Consider the following 21780-nt stretch of genomic DNA (forward strand, 5'->3'; position numbering starts at 1 on the left):
GGGGAAAGGGGCTGAGATCAGGACCTAGAGGGAAGAGGAAGAGGGAGGTATCCATGGGGCTTCCCAGGGGTCAGCAGCTCTGCACTCGGTCTCCAAAAGCCTCCAGAAAGAAACTGGGGACACGGGACCAGCGGTTCCAGGAAACAGGGGCAGCCTGTACACAGTCCCTGAGTGTGAGTACGTGGAGGATTCAGGTGCCAGGGTGGTGTGTAGAGGGTCAGCAGACCCAACAGGACCCTGGGGAAGTGAAATGAAGAATGACAAGGAGTCTAGGGTACAGCATTTGGAGAAAGCAGCAGCATTGTTGGAGGAGTGGGAGAGGTGGGGAACAGTCTTAAATCAGGGAAGGGAAGAGAAGGAAGTATTAAACCAGATGGGAAGGCGAGGCAGAATTGGAGCAGCTGGGTAGTAACTGATCACTCAGTATTTTCTGAGTCCCTACTATGTGCCTGGCACAAGGCGAAGAACCATGTAGGCCATTAGTTGTTGTTCCTTAGTCACGAAGTTGTGTATGGCTCTTTGCAACCTTATGGACTGTAGCCCGCCAGCTTCCTCTGTCCACGGAATTTTCCAGACAAGGATACTGGAATGGATTGTCATTTCCCATTCCAGGGAATCCTCCCGATGAAGGGATTGAACACATGTCTCCTGCATCTCCTGCATTGGCAGGCAAATTCTTTACCACTGAGACACCTGGGAAGCACTCATATTCTAGTTAAAGAGACAGAAAATAAAAAATATATTGATAGATCCTATGTCTCTATGTGAGGTAGTGACAATGCTAATTAAAGGAGAAAACTAATTAGAAAAGATACCTGCACCCCAATGCTCATGGTAACACTATTTACAATAGCCAAGACATGGAAGCAACCTAAATGTCCATCTACAGAGAAATGGAAAAGATGTGGTATCTATGTAAATGAAATATTTTTCAGCTGTTTAAAAAAAGTGAAATAACACCATTTGCAAAGACATGGATGGACCTAGAAATGATCAGACTAAGTGTACTCAGACAGAAAAAGACAAATATCATGACATTGTTTATATGTGGAATCTGAAAAGAATGATACAAATGAATTTATACACAAAACAGAAACAGACCTAGAGACATAGAAAACACACTTATGGTTACCAAAGGGGAAAGGGGCAAGGAGAGACAAATTAGGAGTTTGGAATTAAGAGACATACACTACTATATATAAAATATATATACTGACTCTTTGCGACCCCATGGACTATAGAGTCCATGGAATTCTCCAGGCCAGAATACTGGAGTGGGTAGCCTTTCCCTTCTCTAGGGGATCTTCCCAACCCAGGGATCGACCCCAGGTCTTCCGCATTGCAGGCAGATTCTTTACCAGCTGAGCCACAAGGGAAATCCAAGAATACTGGAGTGGGTAGTCTATCCCTTCTCCAGGGGATCTTTCCGACCCAGGAATCGAACTGGGTTCTCCTGCACTGCAGGCAGATTCTTTACCAACTGAGCTATCAAGGAAGCCCATATATAAAATAGACAACCAATAAGGACCTCTTATATGTCCTAGGGAATTATACTCAGTATTTTGTAATGAACTATAAGGAAAGAATCTGAAAAGATAGAAACATGTATGTATGTATAACTGAATCACTTAACTGTATAGCTGAAACTAACACAACATTGTAAGTCAACTATATTTCAAAAAAAAAAAAAAAACAACAAAAACCACCAACAAACAAACAGGATAAGGGCCTACAGAAAGATGTCAGGGGAGGAACAGCTATCTCAGACATGGGGTCAGGAAGACTCTGATAACATGGCATATGGGGAGACACTGAGTGAGATGGGGAGTGAGCCACGTGGTGTCCAGGGGAAGAGCATATGGGCAAAGGGAACAGCAAACAGGGCTTCCTGCGTGCTGAGGCAAGAACCCGAGGAGAAAGAGCAAGGAGGCCGCATGGGAGGAACAGGTCACGGAGTTAGCCGAGGCCAGGCCCCGCGGGGCTTAGCGCACGGTGTGAACCTCAGAGAAGCAGCAAACTCCCACCAAGGACCAGAAGGAAGTCAGAGGTGGTATTCTGTAGATGTTGAGGGAATTCAGAAGATGCAAAGTGGGAAACTTGAAGCAGTTTCCAGAGAGACGTGGGCAGTGAGGCTGGGGACAGGTTTGCTGTTTCACAGGCTTCATATGACCCGGGACACCAGAAAGGGGACTTAATAAATGCCCGGCTACTCTGACACTAATAAAGGCTTTGCCTTGGAGGCTGCCCAGTCCGGACAGCAGAGGTTTAATTACAGCTGCAGCTGGTAATTAAGCAGCAGCACCTACATTCTTCCATGGCTGCATCAGCACAAAAGACCCTGCCGGCACTTGGTATAGGTGGGGGCGCGGGCGGGATGGGAGGCCTGGCGGGGAAGCTCAGGCCTAAGCCAGCAGAACACAGCCTGCCAGGCCCCAGATCGCCTGTGTCTGCGGACCAAGGCCGGGGGCACCGCCACGGCTCAGCCGCCCCTGCACACACCTCCTAACTTGGCTTTATTCCCTTCCCACGGTTCTCCACACTGCTGCCCCTGGACACCACAGTGAGCCTGTCACTGGCTGCTTCAATGACCTCCCGAAATTGTCCAGTCTCCTCGCTGCAGAGCTGAGGCTCCAGACCCACCTCACCCTGGCCCCTGCTCCCACCACTTTTTTGTCTGTGCTCCTGCTGATCCTGTTTGCTCTTTCATCTCTGCTCTGGCTGTCCCCTCTCCAGAGAATGCTCTCTCTCACAAATATAATACAAATAGCAGCACCTAACATTTACTGAGCCCTTACTCCACGCCAGGCCCTGGCCTAAATGCTCTCCTTGTGGTAACTCATTCAATCCCCACGACAGCCCAAAGGGTAGGTACTTAATGCAGCTCTATCTTATTTTACAGATGAGAAAACCAAGACAGAGAGGGACAGAGAGGTGGAATCGTCTCAGCATGGCACAAAAGGCTTCAAAACTCATGCTCTTCGCCATCGCCCAACTCTTGTCTTCCTGCCAAGTTCCTGCTCATCTTTCAGGCTCAGCTCGAAACCGACCTCCTTCAAAGAATCTTTTTTGATCCCCCTGGCCTTGGATTCCCCAGACAAAATTGTTTGCTTATTCCTAAGAGGTGTCTCAGTATTTGGGGTAGAAATAGAATGAATTCTATTTCATTCATTCGTTCTGTTGGTCATTCATTCAATAACCATTCAGTACTAAGTGGCAGGTCCTGCATGTAACCCGTGTAGAAGACATGATTCTTCTGCTTGGGGAACTCACTTTTGAGTGGGAGAGATGGACAGGGCAGCGGCATCCCAACCAGTAGAGTGGAGTGACCAAGGGGACCCAGAAGCTGTGGGTAAAGAGCACATGGAACCAGCTACCAAGTGGCTTCCAAACCTCCCAAACTACCAGGGGCTGCCCTGGCGTCAGAAAACGAGGAATCCCAAACAGGTGCTAACAAGATGGGTGTCCAGAGAATCTGCTGGGCCTTGGGGTGCCTGGACCATGAATTAATTTACTCATTCAACAGTTATTTACTGAGGGCCTGAAAAGCACTCACAGGTGAACAATAGCAAGCCTTTGGCACTTGTTTCTCCCTCCACATGAGTTGTTTGGCAGCAGTGTTAGGCATCAGTATTGTATAAGTTGGGTCAGTGTGAATCAGCCGCTCTAGGCATCGTAATCAGTGCTCTAAGCCCACAGATGCACGAGATGCTCATGGCCACACTGGCTTTGGCCACTCATTGAGGGCCTGCTGAGGCAGCACGATAGCCATTCTTTCTCCTCCACCAGCCTGGTGACACCCTCTGTGTCTTTGCTTGCTTGTTTAAAGTGTGATTATACTGTGCTGGAATTTTTGAAAAGTTAAATGCACACACACACACATATATAACCATTTTTTCCCACTAGACTCCATGCTTCTTACTCACCTCTCTATCCCCAGGACCCTGTAGTGCCCTCAAGGCACAGGTATTGAGTAAATGTTGATAGATAGATGGACAGATGGAAAGGTGAATGCTGTTCTAGGCAGCAAAGCTCAGCACCAGGTGTTGGTGACCCCAGGGAGCAGCACCAGCACTGTTTCTGGTGATGACGGCCGGCAGGATTCCCTGGGGAGCCCCTCAGAGGCTCAGCAGAGAATTATTTTACCTAGTATTTATGTGTTTCAGACAGAACTCACGGCTCTGTGTACACATGCATGCACCCACACACACGCAGCAATCCCCCACTCACTACCCTGATCCTGGCACCCATCAGACCCATTTAGCAAAATTGTAAGATCAAACCAGTTTACCCTCAGTCCCTTCCGTTCCCTATAAACCTCTCCACCTGCCCTCTTATCTCAACCCACTTTCCTCTCCTGGCCATAGGTCCCTCCTGCCAAGAGAAAACCCACTGCAGGAAGGAAAGTACAGGATTGGAAGCTGATCTCAAATCCCGGGCTGCGCTTCTCCATGTGGATGCATCCCGGGGCCTCACTCAGCTGTGGTTTCCTCTGCTGTCGAGGGCAGGCGGGCATTTGTTCAGTGTAGAAGTCACGTCCGACTCTTGCAACTCCATGGACTGTAGCCCATCAGGCTCCTCTGTACATGGATTTCTCAGGCAGTTAATACTGGAGTGGGTTGCCATTTCCTCCTCCAGGGGATCTTCCCAACCCAGGGATCGAACCTGCATCTCCTGCATGGCAGGTGGGTTCTTTACCACTGAGCCACCAGAGAAGCCCCCCCGTAACAAAGGCAGGAGCAATAATACTCACCTCTCCAGCCTGTGAACACCAAGTGACACTCTGTATGGGAAATGCTGGGTAAACCACCAGAGGTTATACTATTGTTTTATTACATTGTTGGAAGTTAGCAATCTTAAATGTCACAGGGTCTGATTATAAAGCCCCTGATTCTGCCACTCACTATAAACCAGGGGCAGTTCTAGACACAAGATAAAGTGCTAAGGTAGGCACCCCCTGCTACAGAAATGCCTCCCAAACATGATGAAAATATTTTTCAAAAACATACCTGAACTCCAATAAGAGAAAGGTAAATCCCTAAGTGTGAGAAAAGGGTAGGGGGAATTTATGAGTTGCAGAAGGTCAGGTGCTGAAGCTAAGGGAATGTCAGCCCTGGCTAGCTCCTACCCCTAGTCCTTAGCCGAGGCTGGGAGCATGGTGGTTAACACCCACACAGGCAGGCTGGGCCTTGGGAGCTGCCAGCTCCAAGGATGTGGTACTTGAAAATGGTGCCTAACCAGCCTAGGAAAGAAACAAGGTTTCTGGATGAGGAGAAATGTCTCCCTGTAATAAACAAAAAACAGGAGTGGGGACTGGGGAGTGACTGCTTACAGGGTAAGCAGAGTACAGGGTCTCTTCAGGAGTGACGAAACAGTTTTAGAACTAGATAGAAGTGATGGTTATACAACACGGTGAAAGCACTAAATGCCATTAAATTGAATACTTCAAAACAGTTTATGATGTTATGTGAATTTCACAATTGTTTTTTAAGAGGGGAAAAGACTCTAATCCTTCTCCCCACAATGTGGAATCTCAAACCAAATTATCAGAGCAAAGACTGGTCTTGAGTCAGTGAAAATCATTAGTGTGCCTAATAAGTAAATGCAAAACTAGTGTGCTACAACCCAGGACATGGGGAAGGGAAAAAAGGTAAAAAGGTTCATAGGAAAAAAAAAAAAAAGAAATAATTACAACCTATATGAGGAAACAACCCATGATCAGGGAGAATCAGCTATCTCCACAAACAGGAGACCTGATATTCTAAGAACTTGATCTAATAGGACTAATAGCTCAAGATAGAACTATTTGAAGAGACTACAAAAGGAGTATGTTTAAAATAATTAAAGCAATAAAAGGAGGATTAGAATTTATAATGAAAAAATAGGACACTACAGGAAGGAAACAGGCAGATCTTAAAAAAACAAAACAAAAAAGGTACTAGAAATGAAATATCTCATCATTGGAATTAAGACCTCAAAAGACAGGTTAATTAGCAGAATGAAAGAATTTGACAAATGGATAGGAGGAAAATGTCCAAGATACAGCCTGGAGAGATAGAGATGAAAAATTAGAGCTTAGGAGAGACAAAGGCTGCAGTGAGACAGTCCAATGCTTTGGAGCTCCAAAAGGAGAGAACCGGAAGGACGAAGGAAAGGAGATATTTGGAGAGATATGCCTGGGAACTTTCCAGAACTGATAACGACATGACTCTTTAGCTTGAGGAAGATGTATATACCTCTGAGCAGCCAACAGTATTAATAAAAGTAACTCCACACCCAGACACAATCTAGGGAAACCGCAGAGCACTGCAATGACCCAGTCCAGAGCGGAACAGAAAAACATCCTTAGACTACTGAAGGAAAATGACTGAGAACCTGGAATTCCATCTGCAGCTAAACCACCAACCAAGAGTGATGGCAAAAGTAATGGCATCTTCAGACAAGTTAAAACATCAGAGTCAATCACTTCGTAGACCCTTCTGGAAAGAAACCACACAAAAAAACCCTTTAATAATGAAGCTGAACCAAGAAGGAAGAAGTGAGAGGCAAGAAGAGATGGCAGCAAAGCAACCAGTCAACAGAAGTTAAATTTCAACGTAAATGACAGCTGACTGTACGAAACAACGGCAATAGTAAATCTGAGGTACCTAAATCTCAAAATGGTACAAGGAGGGACTTCCCTGGTGGTGCAGTGGTTAAGAATCCATCTTCCAAAGCAACAGGACTCAGGTTCAATCCTTGGTCAGGGAAACTAAGATTTGCACATGCCACGGGCAACCAAGCCCTCCCGACGCAGCTACTGAGCCAGTGTGCCCTGGAGCCTGTGCCCTGCAACGAAGGATCCCGCGTGCTGCAAATAAGACCCAATGCAGCCAAAAACAAGCAAGTATTTAAAACTTAAAGAAAAAAAAAAAAAAAACGCTTTAAGAAATGGCGTGAGTTTACTGGAGTAAGTCTTATGCGCCCCTCAGGTTCCCTCCTGGCAGCCAACCTCCTGGATCTTCTGCTGTGGCCCCCTCCCCCTCCATCACCCACACACAGACTGACCCCTTTGGGCCTGGGTGGTCCCTCTTTTGGGGACAGTTCAACCAGGTTACCCAAGTATGCTGAGCACCTCTCAGTGAGCTCAGCCCATCAGCCACATACCTGGAACTTCTGGCTGATCCCTCCACTTCTGGATCTGGATGAAATCCACACAGCAAGGGGGAGGCTTTGGCATTCCCAGTGGCCACTGAAAGGGCTTCACTATACAGTCTAGAAGTTTGTGTGTGTGGGGGGGTTACTTCCCCCTGGGGGAAACTCTGACCAAGGGGAGATAAGAGACATGGGGGTTGTATAGAGAAACTCCCTCCTTGCTGGCTACTCTGAGACGTGCTCTTCTCCCATCAGGAGAAGCCCTAAATATCAAGGGGACGCACCTGTTGAGAACCCTCTAGGCTCTTTGCAATTTACCAAAAGTGGAGGTCAGCACAGCAACCATGCCTTAGCATAACTAACATCAGTGGTTTTCAAAGAGTGATCCCATTATAGCAGCATGAGCATCACCTGGGAACTTGTTAGAACTGCAGATTCCCCAGCCCCGCTCCAAGTTTTCTGAATCTGAGCCTCTGAGGCTGGGACCCAGGGGTATGCATGGTAACAACCCTTCCAGGTGATTCTGAGATTAGGATATCAAGTGATGAGCATTGTGATTACCATGGCATCTATGCGGCACCTGTGATAAGGATTTCTCTACTCACTAAATACCTCTGGCCCTCTGACTTCAAGGTCTGCCTGAGCCCTCTTTGTTGTTTAGACACTAACTCCTGTCCAACTCTTTGCAACCCTATGGACTGCAGCCTGCCAGGCTCCTCTGTCGATGGGATTCTCGAGGCAAGAACACTGGAATGGATTGCCAATTTTCTTCTCCAGGGGATCTTCCCAACCCAGGGCTTGAACCTGCGTCTCCTACATTGGCAGGCAGATTCGTTATTTCTGAGCCACTGGGGAAGCCCATGCCAAAGCCCTCTACTCTCTGTCAAATCAACCAGCAACATCGCAGAAGGTGATTACTCCATCAACCCAGGTCCTGGGGTGATATTTTCAAGGAGCAGGCCCCAGCTGGCCCTCAATGGACATGTAATGTGAACAAGACATAGAACTTCATTGTTTTAAGCCACTGGGATTTGGGTGCTGTTTGTTACTGCAGCATAACCCAGCTCATCAAGGCTGATACGGGCCAATATTTTCAAAGAACAGAGCTTCCTAAAATGCCCACTGCCCTATCTTGCAAGAAAGGAGAAAGAAGGAAATGTGCTCATACTCAATGATCTTCAGGAAATATTTGATACCTGGACAACCAAGAGTGGCCAGGACTCAGCTGTCTCTGTAGATAATGGGAGGGGATGGGTAGCTCTGGTGCAGGTGGTTCTAGAAGGACTGCCAAGAGCTCTGGGATGAGGATGGCAGTTCTGGGCCAGAGGAAATGGTACAAAAAGGAGAAAAATAGGCCAACCTGCATCTGTACCAAGCGTTATGCTTTCTAGGACACTCATTTATTGTTTCACCTTTCCTCCATCCATGCACAGGCGTGATCCATCCTATGCCACAATGGGTGCAGAGAGGCAGACGGACTTGCCCAAGATTGCACAGCAAGTTGGTGGCAGGATCAGCTAAGGCTGTCACTCCCAAGTAAGTGTTCTCCTAGTACCTGCCAAGAAACAGGCTCCAGGAAGATGGTTTTGGAGGGAGGTCAATATCCCCCTGCCCCTTCCCAGAGCACAGGTGATGTTCTTGTACAGGGTCCCAAAGACTCGGGCATCGGATGGGTTCCCTCCAGGCTCTGGTGAACTTGGAGGTTTTCAGGTTTACAAGCTTCTCATCTAGCACCCAGCATCCTGGCCCATCCTTCACCCTCTCACTACTATTTCTTCCTCTCACAAGTTCCCAGACTTGGGGCCTCCACTCTTTGTGGAAAGGTGACAAAGCCCAGAGGGGACTGGCTGGTTCCCTCTCCCTTTTCTCCCATCACAATAAGCAGGAACAGAGTCCTGGGAGTGGCTAACACCCACCTGTCATGGGCTGAATCGTGTCTTGCTAAAATCCATCTGTTGAAGTCCTGACTCCTGGCAACACAGAATGGGACCTTATTTGGATCTCACAGAGGTAGTCCGGTTAAAATGAGGTCATCAGGCTGGGCCCTAATCCAGTATGACTAGTGTCCTTTAGTGGGGAAATTTAGAGACGTGCACAAGAAGAAAGTCATGTGAAGAACAGAATTATGGCGCCACAAGCCCAGGAACTTCCAGGAGCCAGGAGAGAGGCCTGGAACAGATCTTCGTTCACAGATGGTCCCTCAGAATGGACACCCTGATGCCCTGATTTTGGACTTCTAACCTCCAAAATGAGCTTCCCAGGTGGCAAAGTGGTGACGAATCTGCCTGCCAATGCAGGGGATGCAAGAGACACAGATTCGATCCCTGGGTCCGGAAGGTCCCCTGGAGGAGGGCATGGAAACCCACTCCCGTGTTTTTGCCTGGGAAATCTCATGGACGGAGGAGCCTGGGGGGCTACGGTCTGTGTGGTCACAAAGAGTCAGACATGACTGGGAACCTGAGCACACACACAGCCTGCACAAACTCCAGAGTGGAGAGACAATACACTTGCTGATTAAGCCACCCAGACTGTGGTGCTCTGCAACTCTCGGCCCTGTGACCTACTCCTCATTCCTTGTTTCCTGTCCATCCTAAAACCACCTCCATGGACATCCCTCTCCACACTCCATCCCCCCAGTGTCGGTCAGCACATAAATTACAAGTGCCCTAGCACCGAACTGGCCCCCAGGAAGATATGGGGATGAACTTGAAGTAGGTAGAGTTGGCAGCATCAAAGGATCTAGATCGAGTCTGTAGACCCAGGTTCAAGTCCTAGCCCTGCCCCGGTTGTGATTTGTGAACCCAGGAGAAGTCCCTTCCTCACTCTGGACCTTACTGTCCCATCTATATTGTGATAAGATTGACTTCCATGATCTTAGGGTTTCCTTCCAGCTGTGAAATTCTGCCATTTTCAGTCTAGATAATATTTCTTTGCAATCATTTTTGTACTCTTCCCTAGAAACTTACTGTTATAACCTCACCTCAGGGTCCACTTGCTTCATGAACCTCTTCCCTCACTCCCATGACCCTCCACAATTTTTTTAATAATATCTTCTTTTATTTATATTTATATATTTGATTATGCTGGGTCTTAGTTGCAGCACACAGGATCTTTGATTTTTGTTGTGGTGTGCGGAATCTTTAGTTCAGGCATGCGAACTCTTAATTGTGGCCTGTGGAATCTGGTTCCCTGACCAGGGATTGAACCCATGCCCCCTGCATTGGGAGCACAGTGTCTTAACCACTGGACCACCAAGGAAATTGCCCCTACTCTCCCTCTCTCTCGCTAGTCCAAACCCATTTCCCTTGAACAGGCCCCATTAGTTAACATATTTGCAAGGCAGGATAACGTAGGCATTTAATAAATCCTGGGTTGAAACAGCCTGTGATGCCTTCCTCTTCTGCAGCTGATTTCTCATTAATGCTCAACAAGTGGGTGTGGCTAAAAAGACAGCCTCTCCTCTTAACTCCTTTATACACCCTGTTTTCCAGAGATGCCTGTCAAAGCACGGACAACGCTCTGTTGCACATATTCATGAACCAGACCGCCTCCTCCCACCAGGCTGCAGGCTCCCCAAGGCAACAACCATCACTCCTTGGTGTCTACATTCCCCAGCATTTGCATAATAGGAAGCAACAAACATAAGTGGAGTGGATAAACACAAGCATATGGCAGAAACTCTTCACTGTGGTCCAGAGGACCCCATAAAGGTTTCAAGGGATCCATGAACGCACGGAAATTGTGTACAAAGGGCTGTGTGTGCACGTAGGTTTATCTACGTGGTATGCATTTGCCCAGCGAGAGGATCAGTGGACTTCTGAGAAATTAAAGGTCAAGACTGAAAAAAATGTGAAGACCGAAAACCAGGAAGTAGGGAGGTGACACGTATTAGCCCCACCCTGTGCTGTACCTGGAGGTGAATGTACCACTTTTCCTGTTTTGCACGAGTGGGCACTGAGGTTCTGAGAGGGGCCATCTTGATTCCTGAAGAGAGGCAGCATGTCCAGAGTGGCTCAGAGAAGACTCGAGCCAGGCAGCCCAGAGTCAAATCCTATCACTTGCTAGCTGTGTGATCTTGGTCACGTTTCTTAATGGCTCTGTGACTCAGTTTCTCCGTCTGTGAAATGGGAGAACTAAGGGTAGCTACCCCAGAGGGTTGTTGAGAGGAGTTGATGCCTTAATGTATGCAAAGTGATCGGAATGGTGCCTGACATGGGGTGTGTAGGCTGAAGACAGTGATAAGGAGGACAAAGAGGAAGATGCTGGGAGGGGCAGAGCTGAGATGCAAACCCAGGCTCTGTGACTCTTGCCCCTCGGAACCATCACCCAGCGTGCGCAATACCCCATCTCACTGCTGAAACTCTGTGGTGCCCTCCTAGGAAAAGCCTCCAGCCCTGAAAGTGGCTTTTCTAGCTTGGCTTCCTGGACGTGACAGGCCTGTGGCACGGACGCAGCAGGCAGTCTCCGGCTGTTACATAAGGAGAAGGTGGGAGGCTCTAAGCTGCCCTTCCTGGTCAGCAAGCCTGAGCCTGTGCAGTCAGGACACTCTGCTTCTCCCCATCTTCATCTTCCAAGAGCTGTACCGACATCCACTAATGGAACTTAGAAAGGTGATGTGCTCATCCATTCCTGGAGCCCTTGCTGATGACCAAAATTCCTTTATAATTTCGTTGTGCCCTGAGCGCCAACGGGCCACTCACATCCATCCTGCTCGGGCTTAATGAGTCCCGTGTCCGCCCCACACCTGATTCTCACTCTGCTTGAGCAGCCAGCAGCAGCAGTAAAGTCTTGGTCCTGATCTCACTTCTACACCTGGGTCCCCTCAGTGGCCCTCTCGCAAGGGAAGTGTCGACCTAGGCCTTGTTCCAGCCCAGTCCTCTGGCCTGCTCCTGGCGAGCAACCTTTTGGGGTTTGCTTTGGGTGAGTATCTTTGTACTTTTCTTGCGAAACCATCATTATTGAACCCATTTGTGAGAGCATTTTTCATTCTTTCCTATAATGCAATTAGGATCGAGTTTCTTCAGCATTAGGGGAGATGTAACATCAGTAAGGGAAAATTGTCATTTCATTCCCAACATCAATACGCCCACTTTGCCCAAATTCTCTGTCTGGTGCTAACTTGGTTTACCCTCTCAAAAGGCAAGGAGAATACTAAAAAGGAAACTCACTCTCCAAATTAAGAGGCAGAAGCTTTGGGGCTGGATTCTTCTCTCAGCCATTAAACAGGGGGCTCCTAGCTTTTCTGACACTCTTCTTCAGTGGAGGGAACCCCTAATGCCTAGTAGAAAGCTCCATACTGGCCCTCTCCATTGTTTAGGGGTGAGTAGGAAAGAGTCCCCTAGAGCCTGACAACAGGGCCCTACAATCATTCTTCCAGAGAGGTTGAGTGACTTGCCCAAAGCCACATGCGTGTAAGGCTGAGACCAAACCCAGAACCCAGATCTGCAGGCTCCTGGGTGTCCCCTACTGCAAGACAGTGCCCTCTACCCACAGGCCTGCAGCTGCCAGAAACCTAGCCCTCATGTCTCTGGGGACACCGAGGCTTTGGTTTTCTATAGACAAAGAGGGGAAGAGTTGACAGGTATCTTTCATGAACCTATCTTTTCTTCAGTGTTTCCCAGTCCTTTCTGGAAATCCTCCCAATTACTGGAACCAGCCTCTTTCTGTCTTATTCTTGCCATGCTCCTTCTAGGTACTACCATCTTGCCATCCAAGGATCTCACCTTCCCTGTTTCCTCTCCTCCATCCATCCATCCATCCAACCACGCATCTCTCTACTTCTCCATCCACTTATCCACTCAGCTCTTCCTTCCTCCCTGCTCTGTGCCAGGCCTCAGCACTTCTTCCCCATTGCTCCTCAGGGCACCCACTCCAGAAAAGTTCACTACTCTCCTGACCCCATCAAAGCCTAGAACTGACGTGCTCACATCCACCCTCTTAGGAGGCTGATCTGATAGACAAATTTGTGCTAAGGTGTTTGCACCTGACCCATTATCGCCCCAGAGTGGGCAGCAGGCAAGGACTTCTGGAGCCCTCAGGTCACTGCCCAGGGCCCGGATGACAGCCCCACCCCACCCCCTTGGTCCCCCTGCCCGCCCCTCCCACCCTACCCCCACGTACGTATGCAGAAGTCTCCATTCTCATAATAGCCAGGACAGCACTGGGATCTCCGCCGGTACATCGTCCGCAGCCCACGCCGATACGCCGTCTTATAACTGATCCTAAGGCACGGGAGAGAAAGCCACTTGAAAGTATTGAAAATCAATCACTCCTGTTAGAATGATATTTGTATTAAGCTATATCAAGGATGCCATTCAATAATGACTTTAAAATGCATGGCAGCTTCGAATATGAAGGAACACAATAAAGAAAAATCGATGGTGAGATCCGGGCCATCATGAGACAGATGTATTACTGACTCGGCAGTGTTTGCTACACCTGCTGATTTTTCCCCAGTCCCTTCAGAGTGATATTTAGAAGGGCTGTAGAAGATACTTTGGGGGTTACATTTTAGATGATAACTGGAGGCTTCTCCTGAAAACCTCTAGACTCAGGGCTGGAGCAGCCCATGGGGTGACCTGGACAGGAGTTGGGCCCTGAGAGTGTCTATGCCAACTGCCACCACCCCAACCATGACTGCTCATGGCTCCTTGGGGATTGGTCCACCCAACTGGAGAACCGAAGCCAAGTCATCCAAAGGACCCCCCGAGTCTGACTGGGTCCCAGAGAGCAGATCAATCTCCCTCACACCAAAAATAACACCGCCTGGGGAAGAGCTTTGCATGCCATCTTGGGAAGGCTCAGAACCAACACCAGCTCTGCAGAAGAAGCAGCGAAGATCCAGAGAGCAGAAGCTCAGAGGCCTGGATTCCAGTTCTGATGCTGGCATAGGTGTTGAGACTTTGCCCTGTGCTAGACACACTTGTAGGCAAAATCTCATTCCAGTCTCTCTCTGAGACAGTAGCATTATTATGCCCCCTTTTATGTGTTTATTTTTCTTTCTTAGAGTTTTTCTTCTTAATCTGTTTTATGAAAATCCCCCTTTGTTTTATGGATGAGAAAAGTGGGAAGTTAAGGACTTGCTGAAGGTCACACAGCTAAAAGTTTCAGAGCCAGGATTCAAACTGAAGTCACTCTCATTTCAGAGCCCCTGGGTTTAACCCAGTGGGAACTGAGCCCTGAGCCAGTCCCTACTGGGTGGCTTGCTAGGCTTATGGGATTGCCCTTGTGAAGCAGTAAGACAAGGGAAGGGATGGTGTGAGGACTGAGCCCAAAGGTGAAAGTGTTAGTCACTCAGTCGTGTCCCCATGGACTGTAGCCCGTCAGGCTCCTCTGTCCACGGGATTCTCCAGGAAGAATACTAGCGTGGGTAGCCATTTCCTTCTCCAGGAGATCTTCCTGACCCAGGGATCGAACCCAGATCTCCTGCATTACAGGCAAATTCTTAACCAACTGAGCCGCCAGGGAGTCCTTAAAGAGGGAGTCAAAATTGGGTAGACAGGCAAAGCCCCTTCCTCACACACAAGGTCAAAATGGAGGAGATTTGAAGTGGTTATTAAAGACCAGAGAAAGGAAATAACTCCCCAAGGTCAAAGTTAGACTCAACCCAAGTCCTTGGGACTTGAAGCTAGAGCTCTTTTACTTCTCCACCAGCACCCCAGGAGAGCCAGCCCTGGGGACCCCTGCTCGGGGGGCAGAGCAGAAGGACCCCATCACTGGAGATGCCCATATTCCGCTTTAACATGGAGGGTCAGGCTAACTTGGGCAGGGAATCTGACAGTATGGGCTGGGCCAGCCCTCCCAGTCCTTACAGTGCTCACTTTATGACAAATGACAGTGTGGGACTCCAGGGAAATCTGTGATATTTGGGAATGTCGTAAACTAAGGTCATTCTACTTTGTCAAAAGCCCATAATGGAAGGTAAGCCAGCCTCCAAGCAAAGCTACTTCCCCAGCACAGGAAGGCAGCTCCCGGCAGTCTCAGGAGTCGTACAAGCCTCCCAGATAAAGAATGACTCAGGGTTGACTCAGAGGTCATGCAGTCCATGTCTCCCAGCAAACAGGGTTATCCCCAAGCCCTTCCCGTGGAGAGGCAGTCTCAGCATCATTAAAGCCTCCCAGGAGAGAGGTCCCCCACTGCTTCTTGCTTGCCCATCTTTGCTGATTCCCGGTGCTGGGGTGGCTAACAGGAGACAGAGGGGCCAGAGGCCAGGCTGCTATCAGATGGATGCTGTGTTCAAACAAGACATCCCACACTGAAGGAGACTGATGGCGTAGCTGTCAGCATGCATGCTCCAGGGCCTCAGCAAAGCGGCAAAGCAACTCAATAATTTAGCAAAATAATTCATGTTCCAGAAATGCAGCCTATTTTAATAAGCAGCCGCTCACTCACCCTTCCCCAGTGGTGATGGACGGCAGCTCCAGCCTCCAAGTACCCAACAAAACCGCTCCTCAGAGCAAACCTGGCTCTGGCACAGGGCTTGACAGAGTCAGAGAGGGAGCAGGACTTCTCTTTCTGCCTCTGCCTTTGACCAGGGCGACAGGCAGCTACCTTGGCAAATTAGGGGAGGTGAAGGGGATGCAGGAATGGCTGAGTAGTTCCTATCAGACCCACCCTCCTGCAAACAACTATGCAATCTGAGGGGGGGTGGGGAGAACAACCTACCTAAAAATCACTAGAGAGAGAACAAAGGCAGATTTTGGAGGGAAGTAGACACTTGGAAGAAGGGAATGACATGGGACAAGATGAGCCCAGGGGCAGGTCCCAGTCAACAATATTCCAGGTGGCTAAAACTCAGATAGAGGACACACTGCCTTACTGGCTTGAAGAATCATAGGACAAGCTGAGGGTGAGCCAAGTAACTAGAAAGTGGCAAAGAAAACCCTAGAAAGGAGAGAACCACAAAGAGAAAGTCCCATATTCTTTGTAAAATATTCTGCCCAAAATTCTGGTCCTGAATTGCATGTGTGGAGGGCAGGTTACAAATGGTCCAGAAAAACCTGAAAATATTGAACTTTCAGAGTTTGGAAATTGAGTTTAGCCAAATTAATTAGCTGCTAAAACAAACAACCAGAAACAACAATATAAGAGAACATAAGAGAATTCAGTCTCTTTTGTTCATAATGCCCAGAATGCAATTCAAAATTACTAGACACATAAAGAAACTAGAAAATTGTACCTTTATAAAAGAAAAGGCAATCAATGAAGACCAACTCTCAGATGACCCAGATGTTAAAACTAGCAGACAAGGATTTTAAAGCAGCTATTATATCTATGTTCAATGTTTCACAATATTTCACAGCAAGTTACTAGCAAAACCCCCAAAGAAAATGAGGACTTTGGCTTTTCAGCACAGAGCGAGTTTCACTATCCATGTTTCTTCCCAACATGATTCCTACATAACATCAAAGAGCAACCAGGCCCACAAGGAGGAAGCAAAAGAAATTGGGAGGCAACACAGATGCCCAACAACTAGGAAACAGGCCTACCAGGCATCCTTTTTCTCACTGACCCTTCATCTGCTGAATTATCACTCCCTTAAGTAACAAAGCTACCTTGCCTGTAATTAACCCCTCAGTTTTCTCCACTTTCCCCTGCTCTTTTCAAAGTATTTTTACATCCCTGACCTCACTGGACCCTACAGGTATGCAGGGCAAGTGTTCAAGTGTTTGTCACTCAGTCTTGTCCAATTCTTTGCAACCCCATGGCACTAGGGAGAGAATGGAGGAAGGAAGAGAGAACGTGTTTTGTTGGATGACCCTGGGCAAGCCATTCTATTTTGGGATTCCTTGTGTACTCATCAAATATGTAATGACCTGCCAGGCTCCTCTGTCCATGGAATTCTCCAGGCAAGAATACTGGAGTGGGTAGCCAATTCCTTCTCCAGGGGATCTTCCTGACTCAGGGATTGAACCCAGGTCTCCTGCATTGCAGGTAGATTCTTTACCATCCGAGTCACCGGGGAAGCCATGCAGCGCAAGGGTCATTACATATTTGTTGAGTCCACAGGGAATCCCAAAAGAGAATGACTTGCCCAGGGTCATCCATCAAAGCACGTTCTCTCTTCCTTCCTCTTTTCCCTCCCCAGTGCCATCAGGGAACGGCATCATTTCCAGGAGGGCTGCAGACAAGGCAGCAGGATCCCCATGTGCAGTCATTCAGACGGAGCTCTGCCCACGGGCAGCGTGGCTAAGGCGCCAAGAGGTCCTGGACTCAAGCCTGCACTCTGTTCTCCAGCCAGGTCCCCTGGGTGGGACTACATCTGCTCTGACAGGAGCCCTCTGAGGTTAGCTTTCCCCCAGAAGCAGACCCTGAGACAAGGATTCAAAAGCACGCAGTTTATCTAGGAGGTGATCCCAGGAAGCACTGGGAGGGGTATGGAAAAATGAAACAGGGAAGTCAAGGCCGCCATTCAGGGTGTGCTTTTGAGCAGCTCACTGCTGTGGGCGCCTGGGGTTCCATCCCCCTGAGGACCACGAATCTTTGCAGAACAGGCCTCAAAGTTGGCCCCTCTGCCCTAAGGGTAAGGAAGCTGAGATATTCTTCCACTAACTCCCCATCTGCCATTGGGTGAGGGATGCCTCCCCAAGGATAATCATTCTTGAGCACTTTCCACCTGCCCTGCAAAGAAGCCCTCAGCAGCACCTCTTGGGTGAATACCAGGGGGGTACCAAGGGGATGCAGGGGGTGCACTGACTCCATCTGCTAGGAGGGCTTTTCACCAACTTGTAGGAAGGTGAGCCTGAGGGTTGCCTCTCCCTCCCTCACCCACCCTCTACCTACTGAGAGAGGTACTCACCTGTGTCTGGTACACTTGAACCAGTTGAGGATGTCTGTGCAACGCGTGTAGTAGATCTGATCAAAGGGGTGTGCGTATGATTCTTGGACGGTCACGGCATAGCTGAGAACCAGACAGGAGATGGAAGCTGTGGTCAGTTCTTGGGAGGTGGAGCTGATATTCAGGATGGGGTCTCCCTTCCCGGGGGAGCCAGGCCTTGGGCAAGTGTCCAGGGCTCCAACCTCCCCTGCCTGACTCCATTCTCCTCCTGCCCTGGGTACTCTCAGGTTTCAAACCTTCCCGACCCCAGGTAAGATGCAGGACACACCCCTCACTGTCTTTTGAAGCTTATCTTTTCAGCTCATCTTCTGAAGTTCTAATTCATTTGTTCATTTAACAGAAAATGAATAAAGAAAAGTTTGCATTTATTCTACTTGGTTCTGGAAGGCCCAAAGCCAGCAATTTTTAAAATACTTTATGCTTGTTCAGATCTTTATGGTTTTCAAAATGCATGTATGGAAGCTGATCTTTGCTGCAACGTTATGAAATACGTGGTCACATTTTATAGATGAAGAAATAAAGGCTCAGAGGTAGCTTGCCCAGGTCACACAGCTGGTACCAGTAACTGTTCATATTTGAATGTCCAATGTTAAGTGTTTTAAGCCCTCTTAATCTTCATCTTATAAGGTAGGTAGTGGGGTTGTCAGCCTCATCTTACAAATGACAAAACAGCATCAGAGTGGTTAAGTGATTTCCTCAAGGTCACCTAGGTACCCTCTGCTCTATTATGTCTCTAGTATAGCTGGGGATGCATCGAGGCCATGCCCCCAGACCTCCTGATCAAAGTGGCATCTTGTTACCTGCCTATTAGCTGTAAACTGGACCAGTGGGTAGAAGCCACTGGGAAGCAGCTCTCAGCTTTACCAAAATAAGCCTTTCTACCTGCCCACACTGGCAGGAAAGCTATGAGAAAGCAGTCACGCCTGGGTGGAAAGTGAGGATCACACTTTCTGCGCAGGAGGAGAGAGGACCTCAGCTGAGAGTTCAGGAATTAATTTTGTGTCAGTTGGTATTATTCAGCGCCTTCCCCCAGAAGGCTCACTGACTTGGGCCAGATGGCCAGGTCCAAGCTATAAAAGCCCGTCTGCTGTGCCTGGGGAAACTGTTGGTTTACTTGAGGGAGGAGGGCTGGGGCAGGCCAGCCCCCTGGAGTGGATCCCCAGCAGGCTCGCTGCCACCAGAAATGTCAAAGGTCTCTAGCTCAGGAAGAGGAAGCCAGGAGCTGCCAGCGATGCACACGGACTTGGGGTGGTGGGAAATTCTCTCTCTGCCGCACGGAGGATGTTAGGAGGCGCCTGCCGAGCCGCTACACCAGCACCTTAGAGATGCGTATCAGAGGCACATGTCTATGCAGAAATGACCCGGACCCGTTTACCTCCATGCTTGGAGAAACGGAGCTCGTCACCTGCCCCTGACATCCCAAAGCCCCTTCCAGCCTTGAAAGTCTATGACCCTGGGCTCCTGCATCTCTATTGAGTCTTAGGGGCAGGAGAACAAATGGATAAGGCTGCAGGGGCTCTGGGTCAAGTTTGAACTCTGTCACTTGTTAGCAATATATCCTTAGATATGATCCTTAAGCCTCCGTAGATATGATACTGGTATAAGCCTCCATTTCCATGCCTGTAAACTGAGGATAAATATTACCAGGGACTTCATACAGTTACTGCGAGGATTATGGGAGGCGAGGACAGCATCTCTCAGCGTGGTGGAAGGTAAAGCAAGATGACACAGGTAAAATGCTCAACAAAAGGTATTACACAGCTTAATGGGCATACCATCAGTGCCTAATAGATGCTGGCCATTATCATCATCATACCACTGGCAGGGACTCACCTCCTTGCCGGGCGCTGAGGGAAAGTTCCTCCCTGACCACAGTAAGGAATGGGGAGCAAGACCCCCACACTGACCAGACTCCCCACCTAGGGGATCAGGTGTCCCTCCCAGCACAGATAAGAACAGTGGGTGCTCAGAGAAAGGGCATCAGCTCAACAGAGGCGGTGGGGAGAGTGTCACGGGGGACAGACCCGGCTCTGCCGGGGGGCCCTACACTGAGAAAGTCAGACAACCAGACCTTGAGCCAACTCCAAGTTTCTGGGTGAAGTGTGTGCCCCTGGTTTCTTGGCTGGGTGGTTTAACATGCTCATTTGCCAACATGCTAATGAGGGGCCAGATTAATCTTGTAGAGCTGGGCTTTACTAGCCAGAGGAGGTCTTTCTGCTGGGTTTTACGGTGGAGGGGCATAATTAAGGAGGAGCCTGCCAGAAGCACTAATCCAACTGCGAAACTCTCCCTAAGTGGTCTCTGGGGAACGGGGTGTTTCTGGAATGACACAGACTAGACTCATCCGTGCATAGCTGTCAGTGGAGCTCGACTGGAAGAACCACAAAGAAAGGGGTGCCTGGTGACACGGGCCTCACTGCAGTCTCCCGCCTTGGGGCTGGAGAACCCCTTGACCGCCTTTCAGCTGCTGGAGTCTCTCCTTGTTCACCCATCAAAGCAGTAACTCAGCTGATCGCCCAGCCTGTAATGCCTGCTCAGTGCAGGTTTGGATCAGAATACTTTCACATTCCAAAGGAGTTCAGGTTGGGCAGATTTAGAAAATCAGAGAGTTTGGTTTAAATTTGAACTGACCCACTGGTACACATGGCGCTCAGAGAAGAGGGAGGTCAGGGTGGGCTCTGCCATCAGGGAAGGCTTCCTGGAGGAGAGGTCGGAGGCACTGGGAAGACAGAGGGGAGCAGACGGGAAGGAGGCCTCCCAGAAGCTAGGGTATAGCACAGACATCAGCAGGAAGCAATGGTACCCCAGCTGGGGAAGGTGGATGAGATGGGGCTGCTGAGACTGAAGTCTGCAAACCAAAGACTAATGTGGAAGTCACTGCTTTCTCCTTCACCCACTGGGAAAACAAAAAGGTTTGCATTCCCTGGAATCCCCTCAGAGTCACGTGGAAAGCTTATAAAACTGTATCTGCATAGGCTCTGCCCCAGACCTAGGGGATCAGAGTCTGGGCAGAGAGGACCCACGAGACTCTGCTTTTCATCTGCTCTTCAGGGGGCCTGATGTGCAGTAGGATCTATGTTAACTGTCTGTGCAGAGCTGAGTCATCAATAAGAAAAGACATAATTGAACTTCACGGTCCTCAAAGCCCTTTCAGGAAACTGGTACCCTGATCACCCAACAAGCCTGTAAGGCAGGGGTAATTCTGCCTCCTATTTCAGAGAGACAGAGGTAGGCTGGGAGTGGTTCAGAGACATCCAAAAGTCACAGGGCTAACAGATGGAAAACTCCAGATGAGCGTGAACCAAGATCTCATCACTGACTGCATCACTGTTCTTCCCACTTCCCCAAAAAGGGGCAGCCCCCTTCCACTCCAGCCTTTCCACTCCAGTCTCAACTTTGTGGGGACCCTCACAGAGCACCTGGTCACTGGAGGCAACAGCATCCCTCTGCCCCCTCAGCCAGTCTCTCCAGGTCCTCCGGGGAGGGACACTCCCTGCCGTGGGGCTGGGACATTCACCCTCACGGGCATGGAGCATGATCCCCTCCCCCACTCACCAGCACTCCTCTACCACCCGCTTCCCCCCCTCGGGTCCCCATCTTAATTTTATTCATTTGATTTATTAACATCTAAGTGGCAGAGTCATCCTGGTCAGCATGGCCAATCAATTCCAGGGTTTAATTCGGTTTTTCCTGATTGGGTCTCTGGTCACTGTCTTTCTGCTCACCAAAATCAATACTTTCACCTTGTGCTTCAAAGTCAGGTCCTCTACAGGGCCCTGGCCTGTTCCCCCTGGACCCAGGGCCGCAGCCAG

General features: G+C 49.1%; 1 protein-coding gene across 18 annotated transcripts in view; it reads right to left on the reverse strand.

Annotated features, from left to right (window-relative positions):
- Window positions 1-21780, reverse strand: part of MEGF11 (multiple EGF like domains 11) — a 382331-nt gene that overhangs the window by 229508 nt on the left and 131043 nt on the right. For all 18 annotated transcript variants that reach the window (XR_006269888.1, XR_006269889.1, XR_006269890.1 and 15 more), the window contains exons 3-4: window positions 17930-18031; window positions 13252-13352 (exon numbers count right to left, since the gene is read on the reverse strand). Coding sequence is in view for 15 of the 18 variants with exons in the window: in XM_043470851.1 (XP_043326786.1) it covers window positions 13252-13352; window positions 17930-18031 (203 nt within the window). In the remaining 3 variants the exon portion in view is untranslated. The remainder of the gene's footprint in view (window positions 1-13251; window positions 13353-17929; window positions 18032-21780) is intronic.

This window comes from Cervus canadensis, chromosome 6 (genome assembly GCF_019320065.1).
Source record: "Cervus canadensis isolate Bull #8, Minnesota chromosome 6, ASM1932006v1, whole genome shotgun sequence".
In the NCBI taxonomy this organism is placed as follows: Eukaryota; Metazoa; Chordata; class Mammalia; order Artiodactyla; family Cervidae; genus Cervus; species Cervus canadensis.